The following is a 17,582-nucleotide window of genomic DNA, read 5'->3' as shown; positions in this document are numbered from 1 at the left end:
TCTTACAAAACATGTACTGCCCTAATGTTAAGAGGATCATGCAGAGCAATCTAATTCTACACTTTTCTGTAATTTGCAAATTAACAATACTTAGATGATGAGATTTGTGGTCTTGAGGAAGAAAACAAATTGACATTTGCTACAGATGCAATCTGTAACATATTAATGCTCCCATTTAATCAACAGAGAACTAAGAAATAATACACTTAAAGGCATGTCCAAACTGATTTCATACTCAGTTGTCCCTTAACATGCAAAACAAATTCATTAGTTAAAAACCCCCTAGAAACCTACACCTCCCATATAATAGCACAGCATAATGAGACCTATTTTTGTCAGTTTAACAAATACATTTTGTGTGCCTGCAGTGATAAAAATCCAAAACATATTCAGACACAATTTCAAAATTTTCTCCTCTTCCTCAACACGGAGAGTCTTTTTCCTAAGTGACTGACTTCACTCTGCAGTATGAAAAAGGACATTTAGATGGTCTTCACTGTCATACCCAATGAGTTCAGATCTGAGGGAAAGGAATTCACTGCAAAATTTTAAACATTAGGTACAATTGCTTAAACTGTCCATCATTTACATCAATTGATTCTGAGGATGAAAAAAACCCCTGACAACACAGTGAGCAAGGATTTATTCAACAGTGTTTTGAAGTACATGGCACGGTACTGTTCCACTGCACAGGTTCAAAATCCAGTTTCTGTGTGGTGAGTCACAACCTCCCAAAGCATTTTTACAAGGGCTACAGTACTGACATGATTAGATTAAAAAAAAACCCTGCACATTATCCAGTCTGAAAAATGAATTAGGGAAAAAACCCACTAACACAGAAGTGTCCTTTATTAGAAAAGAGAAATCTGTATTTCTAGAAAAGAAAGCATTAGAACTACTTTAGAAATCTGCCTTCTAAGCTTAAGCCACTGACCCAGTTCAGCAGGTGGGACCAGTTTATCACTGTGTGGGTGTGACCAAAGCTGTGTATTCTAAACCCTCTGGCCAATGCCCAGCAACTGTTCCCAATGGCCCATTGGCAGCAGCTGCCCAGGGCACACCTGAGCCCTCAGGCTGGGAGCTGGCTGGGATAGACATCTGTGAGGTAAGAGCTGGGAGAACTCCCCTCCAGGGAGTCCTTGGCACCTCCACACCCACCTGAGGGCTCAGCTCTGCTGATGGGCCAGCAACGATTCCAAAATCCCCCCTGACTCCCAGAGTCAGATCCCCCAGTGTGGAACTCCCTGCACTGGGGGAGGGACTGGGGGCTCCCACCTGCACCTGGGGGTACATATATTGGGGGAAGAAGACTTCAGGGGTCACTTGCTGGATCCAGAGGAGGACCAAAAACCTCGACAGGAGGAGACCACCACTCTCAACCAAACTGCAACTGTGTCAGCTGCACCAACAGGTTTTCCACTTTGGACTTTTACTCTGGACTTGGGGGAACCACATGGGGTTCAGCACAGGGGCCAACAAACCCCTTTGTGTTTGTGCCCCAGGGGGCTGGGCTATAGTGCTGCGGTTTGTGGGTTAAAACCAATTTTTCTCTTTGTGCCATTGCATTTATTGTAATATTGTTATTAAATTGTAACTGTGCCTCATAATCTCTTTTGTGTTGCATTCATTTCTCCTGCTGGCTTTCCTTTAAACCAGCACAGCCACCTGGAGCAAGTGAGAGCACGACACTTCTGCAGGATTCCTGAAGGCTGCCAACAAAGCTGACTGAGGGGAGTTACCAGAACAGCACCAGCAAAGAGCTCAGGTCTCCTGTCTCAGCCCCTGTCCCAGAGTGCTCCCTGCACTGAGCCAGGGACCACTGGGTGGGCCAGTCCCCACCTACAGAGCAACACATAAACTGATGAAAACCATGATATAATTCACTCTTAATGGCTCTATAATCAGCATAAAATCAAGTTTGACTGTTGCTAGCATGACAAAAATAACAAAAATAACTTAGGGGTGATCTTCAGGGCACTGAAATAACCCAGGACAGTAGTCATTTTGCCTCAAATGACTATTTATTACACTGCAAAAACTAATCCAATAGCTTAGGTAATAATGCTCGAGAAGCAGTTCAAAAAGTAAGGCAGGGAAGCAGCCTCATTAGGGCCAGAAAAAGAGCTTCTGACAGAAGCAGATGAACAGCCTGCAAAGAGAGCAACAGTCAACCTTTTCAGGAAATTACACATTATTATCCATTACCAAAAAACCCACACCGGGCCAAGTCAGCCTAGGAGAAAAAACACATATGGGAGCAGAAGGAACACAGGAGGGCCCTGGCAAGAAACCAGATCTTGGCCAGGCCGCCAGAAAACAGATACAAACAGGAGCCCAGGAATAAAACAGAGCATCAGGGCCAGGGCAGAGCTGAGGACGGAGCCAGCCCCCCAAGGCACAGGCAGGAGGGAGAGAGTGCTGGCTGGGAACACTGCGCAGTACAAACTCCACGGGTTTAATCTCCCTGGAAACCACCAATACACCCAAAATACATGTTTCTGGAAAGGAAACACCCGCTCCAGCAGAGGTGGAGAAGCACAGAAGCAGCAATGCTGAAATGGGTTTGGGTCTGTGTTGAGAGCAAATACAGAGTGGGCTGGCTCATATACACAGTTACAAAACCTGAGCAGAGCAGAGTTTAAAAGGACACTCATCCTCTCCTCCAGACCCCTGACAGATCAAGCACATGCTCCCCAGAGACAGGACAGCCCAGGAGAAGACACAAGCAGCATCAGGGAGACCAAGGGAAGGCTGGGGTGACAAGTGGTTTGAGGGCACAGTGTCTGTCAGAAGAGGGGAGTTGATTCACCAACAAAATCAATGCATGCTCTTTCACACCATGAGCATTGGAGGGAAGATACCAACCAGACCTGTCACAGGCAGCAAAATGAATGACAGTGCCCAGGGGTGGAGAGGGCTGAGCGTGTCCCAAGCCTCAGAAGAGAAGTCTCTGCTGAACAGCTGGAAATGGCCCCTAAAGAATTGAGCAGCACTCCTGGAGCACACCAAGAGCATGTTTGCTGCTAACCAGGAAGCCAGTGCTTAAACATCATTAATCCCTTTAAGTGTTGTAGGAGACATGCCATTAAAATCTCAAATCAAGTGCTAAATGGAGTGGCCTCCTAGCTTTATGTTGACTAGTGAATGTCTTATAATTAAACTCTAGTGTTTAGTGAAATTTAGAGTAAAAAAAGGGGGTTTGGTACTTCAACCACACCTTTGTACATCATTCCAGTAAAGAATTACTGCTGGAGTTTATGAGTGATGATGTTTCAAGCAGAGGTGCCTCAGATATAACAGGTGTGTGCTTCACCTTACCTGGGGAGCATAACATGACTATCTCCTTGGTCAAAGCAACAGAACTCACACTGCTTGGAACAGCAGAACAGACGACAAACTCTCATTAAAAATTACCTGAGTGTATTATGGAATAGCTTGTATTTAACTCACTAAAGATGCCTAAGTGGCACCTTGGTCCCCAGTAACCCTGACAGAACCATTAAGTTCCCATTTAGGCTGTAGAGAAGAGACCAAAGTTGTTATGAAATCAGATTCCAGACCACTTGACACAATGAAGAGATGATGCCAGCAGAAAGGCTCTCAGACTACACGAGTGCCCAGACCTGCAGCAAGTTCTGTGCAGTACCAGTTTCACTGCACAACTGCCACGCTGCTGACAGAGATGGAGAAAACACACTGGGGGGACTGGGACTCAAGGATCATAAAAAACACCTCAACATCTGAGCACGAGTGTTTGTTTTGACAGACCTTTCAATGTGTGTGTGTGGAAGGTTCTTTTTTGCCATATATTTGAGCTAAAACAGAAAACTCATTTTAAGATCTCATAACAGAACAGACAGTTGTATTTCATTAAAAATTGAGGTCAGCATCCTCACATCCCAGAGCAAGCTCTGATGTATTTTTATTTTCTGCCTTTTCAAAATACTGCATGCAGGAAAACATTTTCACCCCACTAGTAGCCAAATTTCATAAAAACACAGTATCAAGGGACACTAAAAAATCACATCCAGGTAGAGAACTGCTCTTTTTTTCTGTGATTTCTGATTTTATTTTACACCTGTCCTGCGACATCCTTTCAGAAGATTGTGCACACTGGAATCCCTAATATCTAAGTTAATATTCTGCAAGGAAGTCAGTAAGAGAAAGAAGCTACTCCTAAAGATTAATTTTTATGCAATCTGAAAATCAAATAGTCCAATCCCAGAAGTGGGAATGGACATATGAGGATGGGTCTATTTAGTTTTAAATAGTTACAGCAAACACAGAGAAACAGAAACATTGGATTAACTAGATGGAAAAGAGATTAAAAAAAAACAACAAATAAAAAATCTCTCTGTTTTAAATCATTAGAAACATGTATCAGAATTTCTTTGGAAATAAAATATTTGACATTCAACATGCTGTCACTAGGAAAAAACATAATTTAATTTGAGATATAACATGAGATCTACATAACCATGGAAGAATTGATGTATAAAAAAGCCTTGTCACTTACTGGCTGATGCCCTCAAAGGAAGCTTCTTTGGAGACATTTCCACTATCAGTATTAACACCACGCTGGGAGGAAAAAGATTAAAAGGACCATGATTCTGAGCCAAACATGGGAATTAAAAATTTAAATCATGAGGAGAATCTGATTGCAGTAAGTCATTAGGAAAACTCACACATAAGTTTACTTGAATCACTGTAAATAAAAAGCCCCAGGCTGCTTGTTCAAATGGAGTCAATATGAGAAATAATGAGTTTCACAGGAGACTGAGGCAGAACTCCAGTCAGGATGTGCTGCTTAGGGAAACGACAAGCTTGGATTTCTGATGCCCTTGTCTTGAGAGGGAGCTGGGAGTCCTATATAATAATTAAAAAGGGCAAGAGAATGGCAAACAGGGACGCTTTCCTCGAAAGTAATTTCATTTTAAAATAAATTACTATGCCCTGGCACAGCAATGCTTACTATTTAAATTTCCTTGCTGCTCCCCTACAGATTCCACTCAAGCAGGCAGCACAAGCAGAAGTATTTTGGCTGCCACACAGACTCCTGCCATGTGCCTGGAAACCCTGCAGAGCTGAGTTCCAGGTCTGGGTCTGCAATGAGGCCACAGGAGGAGAAGCAGCCCAGGCTTCCATTCAGCCAGTGGAAAGAGAAGAGCTCTTCCCTTCCCCGAATGCTTCTCCATGGCAGTGGGAGGAGGGTGAAAGCCCCACAGCACCACCCACTCTGCCAAAAATTATGTGAAAATTCCTGATTACAACAGTGATAACTATTCAATAACTACATGTGTGGAAATGCACAGTAAGAAGCACAAGATGGTCAAAGATTCCATTTTCCTCATTTCTCTTAAAGAACATGAAATAAGTCAGGGGCATCTTTAAAGTGTATATATGTGTAAACAAATAAGTGGAAGAAAGTCTGAAAATTAATTAGGGCCTCTGTTCTTAATGGATAAAGAATTCAGATGTCAGGCCATGTGACTTCATAAGGAGGGTTTTTTTGTTAAGACTTCTGTCTGATCACTACCATGGGAAAAGAAATCCAGGAGCTCCCACTGCATTTGCTGCAAGGGAAGCTCAGAGTCAGCACATCATTTCTTACATAGATTGGAGACAATAAAACAGACACTCTCAACAGTGAGAGGTTTACAAAAAAATCTGTAAACCAGGAGAGCAGCTGAGAGAGGTGATGGGGAAGAAGCTTGCAGTCTTTAACCTATTCATCCATTTATTCATTTATCCTTCTTCCAAATAAGCAAGCACTACTCAAAATATTTGGCAGGCATTTCATATTGTCTCCCTCCCCCCAGAAGGTGTTCTTACTAAACCACTCCATGCAGATAAAGTATTCCCTGAATCCTTGTGGGATTCCTGCAGGAAAGCCCAAAGGGGCTCATGACACAACCAGAGCAGTAGAAGAGGAACAAGGAGTTTGGAGTTATTGTAGGCAGGACCAGGAGCATGGTCAGTGTTAGACAGGCTGGCCATGTGTGACCAGAAAAACAATAAAGCTTTTTGGCACACAAAATGCAGACTGGATGAGGCCAGAGGTTACAAATCCTGAAATTATAGAGGGGCCAGAAGACTAAAGTGTTATACACAGCTGGTCTCAAATTTGGCATAACATGGGGAGGAAAAGATATGGAATGACAGCACAAAGAAATGCTGAATAAACTGATCTCCTTATTGAGGAAAATCAGTATTTATTCTTCAGAATATGACTTACCAAAGTGAGAAGCACAGCAGGTTTCTTCGAAGCCAAGACACTGGATATCTAAAAAGAAGTTTCAGATTGCTGTTATTTTTCTTTTTTGCTTCCTCATAATCACATTGATACCAAGTTCATCAATATTCACTGTATATAAAATAAACAAGCTGCAAAGACAAAAACGTTCCTCTGATACCTTCCAGATATTGTGGCGTTACCTGAGACACGCAACAAAAGACAGCAAAAAATATTTAAACAGAAATGCAGTGATCAGGTTGATGGTGTGCTTAAAAGAAATAAACACCAACTGCAAATTCATTTTAAGTCCACTGTCATCATTAGGAAGATAAAACAGAGAAGCCAAGAAGTTGTAACGTCACACAGGAAAAAGGAACAGAGTGCTCTGTGCTCAACACCCTGATACATGGAAAGCACAGATTCATTAATATTATGTTACAATGTGTTAAATGCTTAGTAATGAGCATTTACTGGTGTTTTCACTGGGTTTTACTGACTAATCCTTTTACTCCAGAGAGAGTGCTCAGGCATTGGAATGGGCTGCCCAGAGAGGGGGTGGATTCCCCATCCCTGGAGGTTTTTCAGCTGAGCTTGGCCGTGGCACTGAGTGCCATGATCTGGTAAAGGGACTGGAGTTGGACCAAGGGTTGGACTTGATGATCTCGGTGGTCTTTTCCAACCCAATCCATTCTCTGATTCTGTGATTAAGCTTCTTCAGCCTCCTTCCAACATTCACAAACTAAGAACAAGATCACTGGGCTTGTAGAGAGCTGGGCTTTCAGAGCAGCTGCAGAAAGTGGGTACTGAACTAGTGGCAGTGACTCCATGACATAATTTCACAGTTCTACCAACTCTAAACCAGCTAAATAGCACACTCACTAATATTAACAAAAGAAAGCATATGGCAGTGAGGTTTAAAAATACCAATTCCACCCTTTATTTTTCTGTTTCTTAATCTCATGGAACATCAGGACAGCACACACCAGTTGGTGATTTGTTGATACAAAGGTATCCTATAAATAAGGCCCCTGGTGTCCTGATGGTGGAAAACAATTCCTTGGCAAGCCAAGCAAAAGTTACAGAAAGAACATTTGAGAGCTGAAGAGTTTCACTGCAAGCTGCAACAGCTTCTCACTTCAATACATGTAGTCAAGGTGGCAAGGAGCTTTTATTTTTTAATTTTATTTACTGGACCACATAAAGAGCTCTTTTTCCCATCTGTGATGTTTTTAAGCAGTAAGGAAGCAGAGAATAGAACTGCAATAAAGACATTTGTTGATGGAAAGTGACCCAAAACAACTAAGGTGACCAAAAATGTGTTTTTTAAAAATGAAACTTATGTTTTTCACTTGCAATTTTCACTGTCTGGGAGAAGAGCATTGGAGCACTGACACTCTATGGGACTCCAAGTCACACATGTCAAAAAGCAACCTCCCCACAGCTTCCCCCACTCCAGCCTGTGACACACAGATCAAACTGCACCTCAGAGCTGGACTCATTATGAACATGAAATGAAACATCCCCACAGCTGACAAGAGCAAAGGTTTTGGTCTAGAGAGTCAGACTTAGTGCTCTGCAGGAACACAAGTATCAGAGTCTTCTTCTTCAAGCAGCTCTCCATGAAAACCACCCCCAGAGTCTGGCAGGAATGCTGTCCCCATCCTGCTGAGCCCTCCCACCAAAGAACAGACAGCTGGCCATGTGTACAAGCAACATCTGCTCAGAAATGAAATGACAAACCTAACTAAGCATGGCACACCTGCATTTAGAAATGTGAATATATTTGCTTATTCAAGTAATAAGGTGATTCTACAGAAAACAAGAGCAAGGCAGGCACTTTCCTCACAGACTTTTGGAGGCTTAAAATAAAAGTAGGCTCCCAAGTCAGAGCTGAGATGTGTAACCAGCAATCTCCTCAGATCTCCAAGGCACTGCAAGAGATGCATTTAACGACAATTTCTGTTGGACAGACACAGACTGACAGGTCTCATCAGGCACAGGACATGTTTGTGAGACTGCTTGGGGATTGAGGACTTGAAATCTTCAGCTCAAAATAGCAGCCTTAAAAAACATATTTACAAGTGCTTTAAAAGATAGAAGGACATTATCCAGTAGAGGGGAGGGGGAGAAGGTCCCACTAAGTCAGGAGACATCCAGTAAGCAGAGGACTAAAATTAAGCAAAGTCATTCCCAGTTACTGATTTTGTATTCACAGAAAAAAATACACAGACAGCTCACCTCAGTCACATAATGGGCTTCATCCACAGCATATTTTTTCTTGAAGAATTCAGGGGGATGAATCCTTTGGAAAACAACAAAAAGAAACATTTGGTTTCAGCTTTGCTGTTATATTTAATAAAGCCACAAACAAAGAAATAACATTCTATACTATCACAACAATGGCATCAGCTGTGAGGGATGTTTTAATAATCTTATGCTTGACTCCATTTCTCAGAATAGAAGATCACACAGAAAGTTGCCACAGCTACAAAAATGACTGAGCTTCAATCCAGTCCATGCCTGACAGTTGGATTGGATGGTCCCCTCTGAATCAGAGGAGATTTTTCCCATTCTATGCAAGACAGTATTTTATGAAGGATCTTTGCCATGCCATTTGTACGCCACTTTCCAACTCACTAAACTTCAGAAGGATGTGAAAATAGCAAAAGACCAGTCTGCCCTGTGTTACATTCAAAGAATGAACAAAACATTAATTTTCTACTCTGGGAACTGCTCTCAGCAGACTGAGGGCTATTAAGACTTGGGCTCTGCTGCCTCTGCTCCTCAGGACACAGGAGATCCACACCCCTGAGCCAACAGGGTGGGCAACTTCACATGTCCATGTCCAAAATAATCTCTTCAGCTCTTTTCTCCTGATATCCAACCAGAGATGCTTTTCTAAATGCCAGAGGAGTGTGAAGGACCTGCCTCCAGTCAGTCCCTCCAGGGCTCTCTCACTGGCTCCCACACCAGGTCTGTGCTCTTGCCTATTCCTTCACACTATGGCAGCAGCCAGTTATTCACAAGGCTTCAGCCTCTGATTATCATCTCTGTCTCCCCAAAAATAAAATAAATACAATCAGTGTAATTCTGAAAATCGAATCACAGAATCATAGAATGGATTGGGTTGGAAAAGACCTCTGAGATCATCAAGTCCAACCCTTGGTCCAACTCCAGTCCCTTTACCAGATCATGGCACTCAGTGCCACGGCCAATCCCACTTTAAAAGCCTCCAGGGATGGGGAATCCACCCCCTCTCTGGGCAGCCCATTCCAATGCCTGAGCACTCTCTCTGCAAGGAAGTTTTTTCTCATCTCCCACTTGAACTTCCCCTGGCAGAGCTTGAGCCCATCGTGCCCCCTTGTCCTATTGCTGAGTGCCTGGGAGAAGAGACCAACCCCCACCTGGCCAGAACTTCCCTTCAGGCAGTTCCAGACAGTGCTGAGGTCACCTCTGAGCCTCCTCTTCTCCAGGCTGAACACCCCCAGCTCCCTCAGCCTCTCCCCACAGCACTTGTGCTCCAGTCCCTTCTCCAGCCTTGTCACTCTCTCTGAAACAAAAAAAAAATCTCAAAAGAAAAAAACTATGTCTGGAAGAGTCAGAATTTGGAGAGTCCTGTTCATTTTGCTTTCTGGGAGACAGCAGGAGCTGTGCACAGGACCAAACCTTCAGCTGGGAAATCATGAAACAACAGGAGCACAAGACCAGCTGGGGAAGGAACATATGAGGGTGGAGGCCAAAGAACATTCTAACCCTCGCAGTGAGGACCAGCAGAAGTGGTGGGACAAACAGCTCTGCACCCTCAGGAGGGGCTCCCCACCAAAGGCATGAGGGGCTCCCCACCAAAGGCACGAGGGGCTCCACACCAAAGGCACGAGGGGCTCCACACCAAAGGCATGAGGGGCTCCACACCAAAGGCATGAGGGGCTCCACACCAAAGGCACGAGGGGCTCCACACCAAAGGCACGAGGGGCTCCACACCAAAGGCACGAGGGGCTCCACACCAGAGGCACGAGGGGCTCCACACCAGAGGCACGAGGGGCTCCACACCAGAGGCACGAGGGGCTCCACACCAGAGGCACGAGGGGCTCCACACCAGAGGCACGAGGGGCTCCACACCAGAGGCACGAGGGGCTCCACACCAGAGGCACGAGGGGCTCCACACCAGAGGCACGAGGGGCTCCACACCAAAGGCACGAGGTGCTCCACACCAAAGGCACGAGGGGCTCCACACCAAAGGCACGAGGGGCTCCACACCAGAGGCACAAGGGGCTCGACACCAGAGGCACGAGGGGCTCCACACCAAAGGCACGAGGGGCTCCACACCAAAGGCACGAGGGGCTCCACACCAGAGGCACGAGGGGCTCCACACCAGAGGCACGAGGGGCTCCACACCAGAGGCACGAGGGGCTCCACACCAAAGGCACAAGGGGCTCCACACCAGAGGCACGAGGGGCTCCACACCAAAGGCACAAGGTGCCACAGCTACCAGCAGTGCCAGGTGCCTGGATCAATGGCTTATGTCTATTTTTCCAATCTTGTGTGCTCATTTGTCATTTACATTCCTTTTTGCTCCAAACAGTACTGGGCTGTGACATGAACAACAACATGAAAACCTTTATGGTGTTCTAAAGCAGTAAATCACAGATTTTTAAAAATGTATTAATCTGTGAAAGTGCTACTCAAAAGCAACACAAAGAACTCACATTTTATGTTCCCCTTTGCAATGCTCCTTTTGTGGACTCTTCCCATCACTGATGGAGATTTCAAAGCAATTATCATTTATCTTTTCTCCCCAGCTAATTTCACATATAATTTTAAAAAATCACTATACCCTCTGATCTCTGTACACTCTGTATGTCATCATTCCCTTTACCTCCAAGTTTTACCTGCTGTTTCTCCTACAGGCATCTCCTTTTGCCCTCCCTTCATTCCTCAGACACTGAAGTATTTTAATATTCCAGAAACACGATGAACAGATTTAGCACTTTCTGGTTTTGTTCTCTTTTACAGTTTCAACCAATTCATCTGGTAGCAGAAGAATCCCAACTGTAAAACCAGCTAATGTATGTCCAACAGTACTTTATGGTAATGTGTCCTCTTTAGAGCAGTACCTCCAAAGCACCTTTTTTATAATTAGCTGCATTGTTTGACTCACAGAACTGTTCATTGTAAAGTAAATGTGCTGGAATTTATTCACTTCCTTTGATGCAGTTAAAATAAGAATAGGTTGCAATAAGAAAACTTCTTTCTTTCACAAGCTGTTTTTCAACTTTTTTCTTTGTTGTTGTTGTTGCCTCCTAAAATTGTGTGGCCCACAGCACAGTGCTGCTAATTTAATTCTTGGGTTGTGGTTAGTATTAATCCATTATTGATTCTATTACAGCTTTAATCCCTCCAACATTGTTTTTTATGTACACTACGACTCTTTTGAGGAACAAAAGTAGCTCATCATTCTTTCAAGGCTGAGGAATATTTTTCTGCTTTGAGGGAAAGAAAGGAGCAGCTTCCCACAATCCTCTCTCCTCTCTCTCAGTTTTTAACTGGGTCATCTTCTAGATACTTTCAACTCCATCACACCTAATGACAAGGTGCCACGGCTCCCAGATGTGCCCCTCCCTGCTCATCTTTCCTTGCTGTCTCACTCAGGAGCTGGCAGGACTTTCAGCACAAAGCAGAGCCAGACTTCTCAGCTCCTCTCTGAAGCACTCACAGCTCTGCCTCACTTTTTTTATACACCCATTTAGCACCTCCAACTAGATGGGAAAATAAATTCCTATACACTTCCCACAACTACCATCCCACAGGAGCCACAGCACTCTGGTGATGAAGCCGCCTCTCCCACAGGGAAGATTTCTGCTCAGCCCAACCTACTGCAGAACCACACAGGGGCACGGGAAAAGTGCAGGTGGGAGTCCACATTAGAGCTGAGAAATTGAGCTGTCACATATAGAAAAGCAGTAGAGAAAGCAAACCAAAAGCTCAGGGAGAAAGAGAAGCAAAGCAGATCAAGGGAGGTGATTCTGCCCTTCTGCTCAGGTGAGACCCACCTGCACTGCCACCTCCAGCCCCGGGGTCCCAGCATGGGAAGGACATGGACCTTCCAGTGCCCGAATGGAGCCTTCAAGGAAGATGGAGAAGGACTATCTACAAGGGCCTGGAGTGACAGGAAGAGGGGAATGGCTTCAAACTGACACCGAGAATGGTTAGATTGGACATTAGGAAGGAATCCTTCCCTGTGAGGGTGGGCAGGCCCTGGCACAGGTGCCCAGAGAAGCTGTGGCTGCCCCAGGCCTGGGAGTGTCCAAGGCCAGGTTGGACAGGGCTTGGAGCAACCTGGGCTGGTGGGAGGTGTCCCAGGTGGGTTAGAATGGGATGATCTTTAAGGTCCCTCCCAACTCAGGCCACTCAATGATTCTGTGATCCTCAGTGGAACTTTTCCATGTTCTCTCCAGTCTGTCCAATTTTTTCCCCAGTTTAGTGGGTTTCAATGAAAGATACACACAAAAGTCACTGTACAAAAGTACCAGCACAGAGTTCCTCAGCAGGCACAGGACTCAGTACCCATTTTTATCCAATTTAAATGCAAAACAGACTTAAGTCTAGCACTGATTGTCATTGTCACAGGCAATGGTACCTTCCATGGAATGCTCAGTGGCATCATGAAAAGTTACATTCAGTTATGATAATTTCAAGTGCATCTGATACTTCCCAGAGATGAGAGTATTTCTTCCTACAAATTACTGTCAAGAAGCCAGACTAAGTTGACTGGTTACAATTTTTGGCTTTGTCTTCTGTAACACTGTTATGGGCTGCCAGTTTCAGAATTCTGATTAATCACTGCAGAGATTACATGCAAAAAAACCCCCACAGCAAGTCATCAATTAATTAGAAGGATTACCCAGTTGGAAGATATGATCCCAGGTATTATTGAATCATGTCTCCTTACCTATCAAAAAATAAACCCCAATCCTTTAGTAAACAGATGTGAACAGAAGCAATGACCAAATTTTTACAGGCTGAGGGCAGGGGGTGGGGCTGTGCAAAATTGTTGAGATTCCCTGATAACATAAATTGGCAAAAAGCCACAGACAATAAAGCACTTCAGCCCTAAAAAAGCTCAATATCCCTTCCTATAGTTTTATAACTCCAGTCAGTGTTAGTTAGAAATGTCAGTAGTTAACTTCCAAAAGAGCAGGAGTCATCATTTTATCTTGGAATGGAAATAAGCAACTCCAAACCCCCAGGACAGCAACTGTGCCCAAGTACACGTGCCCAACCATCTTGGAAAGATGTGGCATTGCAGAGTTTATGGCCATGAGAAAGAAAACACAAGAGTCCAGCACTGCTATTTATTCACAAGTTCCTCATTATTCTCATTTTCAGCCCTTAAACAAGAGACTGTCTCTAGTTCCTCACTTAAAATTCATCACAATTTCCAGTGAAACAGCTTGAGTTATTTTGGGTTAAACATCAGAGCTGTTCACATTCCTCTGATGCTTCCTATGGAACTCTTCTCTCTCCCATGGTTTTCTACCCCATCTAGTTCACCTACCTGGTGTCCTGCTCTCAGTATGTTCACAGCAATTGGGAAATGCTGGAAATGGCCTAAAGATGAGAAGCTACATTTTGAGAAGATCTGAATTCTGGTGCATTGTCTTATTTTAACAGCCACATTTTCATTAAAGCACCAAACATTGGAGATTCATCTTTCAGTGGTAACAAGTCACAACTTTGTTTTAAACAAAAAGAGGTGGAGGAGCAGCAGCAATATTTTCACTGCAACAACACAGTGAGAGACCTTAAGTCAGGCTTTAGTAAAGTAATACCTCATGTTAGCTGAACTTCATTTCTCTTACACACATTGATCAAACACAAAAACCACTAGAAAAAGAGAAAGGGAAGGCAGCATTAAAAACCAGTAATCAGAAATCCCAGTCAATTATCTCAGTGAAAACTTCCAAGTTTAGGATAAACTTGTCCATTTGGTTTAACTAAATTCACTGTGGTACATGGGGGCAGGTTTAAAAACCAAAATGCTTCACCAAATCACAACCAGGTCACACCAGTGCAGATTCTGCCAGACTATTATGACTATCATGACTGGCAGAATCTGATGTGACCCTCAAAGGGGAGTGTAATACTGACTGCTCTGCTCATCCATCACTAAGATGAACAGCTCTGACAGCCTAACTATGAATACAACAAAAAAATATATTTTGATGCTTTTATAGAGTTGAACAAAATTCAAATCTCAATTTCTTTGCAGTATTTTATCAACCATGTTGTGTTTCCACTTTAAACCCAATAAAAACTTGGTCTCACTGTCTAAAATAATTTTAAACCTGTTGTTCATGACATTGCACAGAAATTCATAACACAAATCTTTAGAGACTTGTACAAATTTGACATCACTGTAAGAATTCCATTAAGCAACATTTCTTTGTATTCTAAAGGACTCTGGAGCAATAGCCTTGTAATACCAACATGATAAAAGACTGCTCTAGTTTTCAGAACTACATTCAGAAGAGAGGTAAAAATGAGATGGATCTAAATCACAAATGCCAAGGAAAAACTGTGAGCAGAATTTATAACAGCTGATTCCTGAAAGAAACACATCTAAGCCAACTGCTAATATATTTGCAGTATAATTGCTGATATACATTCATATGGATGTTTTCATTTGCATCTAAATGTTATTCCAAACTTCAATATATATAACAACTTTTTCCTACTAGTTGCTTTGTATTTCCATTTTTTAATGCTTCTAGAACAGATTTTCAGTTTTTAGTTTTCACAGTGGATCAGCTTTAAAATGAAATGCAGCTTTTCCTGAGGTACTTGGAATGAGCTTTCTCCAGCATTTCAGCTGCAGTTCCTAACTCAAGATTACTCATCTTACTGCATAGCCCTGAATGTAAAATGACTTCTGTTGGAACAAAACAATTCTAAATTTCATTACAAAAATTAGAAAACCTTTAACTTTTAATGTTAAGATTTGAATGGTTGCACAGAATTACTTAAGTCCACATCTAGCCTTGTTCATTTTTTGAAGCTGTTCTGGAAGGGGGATCTCTCACTCCACTGTTACATATAAAAGAGAGCCACAGGTGTAGCCTCACATAAGCACTAACATGAGGTAACTGTCCTGCAAAATGAAATGCTAAGTTAACATCACAGGGCATGGACAATACAGCAACATTCCAGGCTGCCTGACCATACATGCCAGGAATGAACACACCTTAGGGCCAAATAATGAGAATTACCTACCATTTCTAAGCACTGTACCTGGCTTCAGAAAATCTGCATTAATTTAATGTATTTTATTTTAAAAAAGGATCATTAGTAATCTCAAAAGTCAACAACCATTGTGAGGAACTCCTAATATGTCAGGGAGGAAGACAGCAAGTACTGACACAAAGCAACATGCCTTGCTAAAGACTATCCCTGCAACTCAAATACAGATCCACAAGTCTTATGGTCATTTAGATCCACAGCTCCTGGCAGTTACCAGAAAGTGATGCTGCCACAAGCAGTAATTAAAGGTAAGAATTAACAGAGTTGGAACAATAACAGAATAGATCAATATCAAGCTCTAATAATGACAAAGTCTAGAGCGACAATCTAGAGTTTCTACACAATAATGTTCAGGGTACAGGCTCTCCTGAAAGGTCCTACAAGTCTGGGGAGAGGCTGGGGGAGCTGGGGGTGTTCAGCCTGGAGAAGAGGAGGCTCAGAGGTGACCTCAGCACTGTCTGGAACTGCCTGAAGGGAAGTTCTGGCCAGGTGGGGGTTGGTCTCTTCTCCCAGGCACTCAGCAATAGGACAAGGGGGCACGATGGGCTCAAGCTCTGCCAGGGGAAATTGAAGTTGGAGATCAGGAAAAAATTCTTTGCAGAGAGAGTGCTCAGGGATTGGAATGGGCTGCCCAGAGAGGGGGTGGTTTCCCCATCCCTGGAGGTTTTCAAACTGAGCTTGGCCGTGGCACTGAGTGCCATGATCTGGTAAAGGGACTGGAGTTGGACCAAGGGTTGGACTTGATGATCTGGGAGGTCTTTTCCAACCCAATTGATTCTGTGATTCTGTGATTCTAAGTATTACTGCCTAAAATAAACGAAAAACTGTCCAAGCTTGTATCACAAAACCAAGAGAGGAAGATTCTTGATGCATTGAGACAGAAAAGTGAACTACACTGTAAAGCTTTCTGCTCTACAAGGCAACACTGTTGCTTCCTCCATTCAAGCCTGGCTTTCACATTCAGAGTGACAGATACAAAACACTTTACAGCAAACTCACCTCTCTTGAGCAAGGTAAGTGCCCACATTACCCTGCACTGGCACAGCAGCAGGAACACCCTGCCAGCAAGTCACTGCATGAGTTACATCACGTTTTTCCTCACTTCCATGAGGGAAAGCACATGCACCAGGACTAAATTGGACAAGCACAGTTTTCAGAAATTGAAGTTCTACACAGTCAACAACTCATTCCTCAGGCCCTGCTAAAATGAGCCTAAAGCAGAGCACAAATTACAGAGAGATCACAGACACACAGTAACCACCTTGGCAAAATTTAAAGCAGATGAACAGAAATACATCAGCAAACATAGAGATGAAGGAGGAAAAGGAATATAAAAGCAATGCTTTAATGCTGTCAGAGACTCACCAATAAACTCCCTCCTCATTACAATATCATCGAGTTAACAGATGGCAAAGCATTAACCAAACAAGAGGGTGTAGAGAACTGCTAGGAAGAATAACAGAGCACACTTTACAAGACACCAGCAGATGTTCTTGACTTTGTCCAAAAAAATTGCCATCACCTTTACATCCAAAAGGAAGTTTACTATATTGAAAAAGAAGATTAAAAGGCATCAAGGTAGATTTAAAACAGAACAGTACTAATGAGCTTGCTGGTATCACAGTCTGCCTTCAGCACCGTTGTGACTACCTACTCCCTTTCCACTTTTCTCTAGATTACTATTATATTATTTGAATGACAGCACTACCAGCACAGATGTAAACTCAGACTCCTTGCTCCTTTTGATAGTGTCATCCTTGAGTTGTAGCAGACAAGGAGCACAGGAGTCACACACAAGACTAATTTTATTAAACTACAGGTAACACACTCAAAAAGGAAAAGAAAGAAAAAGGATAAATATGAAGGATCTTTCAAATTACAAGTCACTCTCTGTATATTTTAAATCCCTCCCATGGTCACCTTCCCATAGGTCCATGACAGTGTCCAAATACTCTGCCACAACTTCTAATTGGGTATTTATTACACAACCTCCAGATATAATTTTTGTTTCATAAAAACTTGTCAACACACATTCCATTCCCACAGCTTC

At 43.2% G+C, this 17,582-nt stretch overlaps 1 protein-coding gene across 1 annotated transcript in view; it reads right to left on the bottom strand.

Annotated features, from left to right (window-relative positions):
• The window catches only part of PEPD (peptidase D), a 153,042-nt gene that overhangs the window by 117,637 nt on the left and 17,823 nt on the right, over window positions 1-17,582 (bottom strand). Inside the window, exons 4-6 of the mRNA XM_071567681.1 lie at window positions 8,474-8,537; window positions 6,236-6,283; window positions 4,517-4,578 (exon numbers count right to left, since the gene is read on the bottom strand). Of these exons, the coding sequence (XP_071423782.1) occupies window positions 4,517-4,578; window positions 6,236-6,283; window positions 8,474-8,537 (174 nt within the window). The remainder of the gene's footprint in view (window positions 1-4,516; window positions 4,579-6,235; window positions 6,284-8,473; window positions 8,538-17,582) is intronic.

Source organism: Pithys albifrons, chromosome 12, assembly GCF_047495875.1.
Source record: "Pithys albifrons albifrons isolate INPA30051 chromosome 12, PitAlb_v1, whole genome shotgun sequence".
In the NCBI taxonomy this organism is placed as follows: Eukaryota; Metazoa; Chordata; class Aves; order Passeriformes; family Thamnophilidae; genus Pithys; species Pithys albifrons.
The sequence above is the reverse complement of the archived record's forward strand: the minus strand, read 5'-3'. Positions and strand labels throughout refer to the sequence as shown.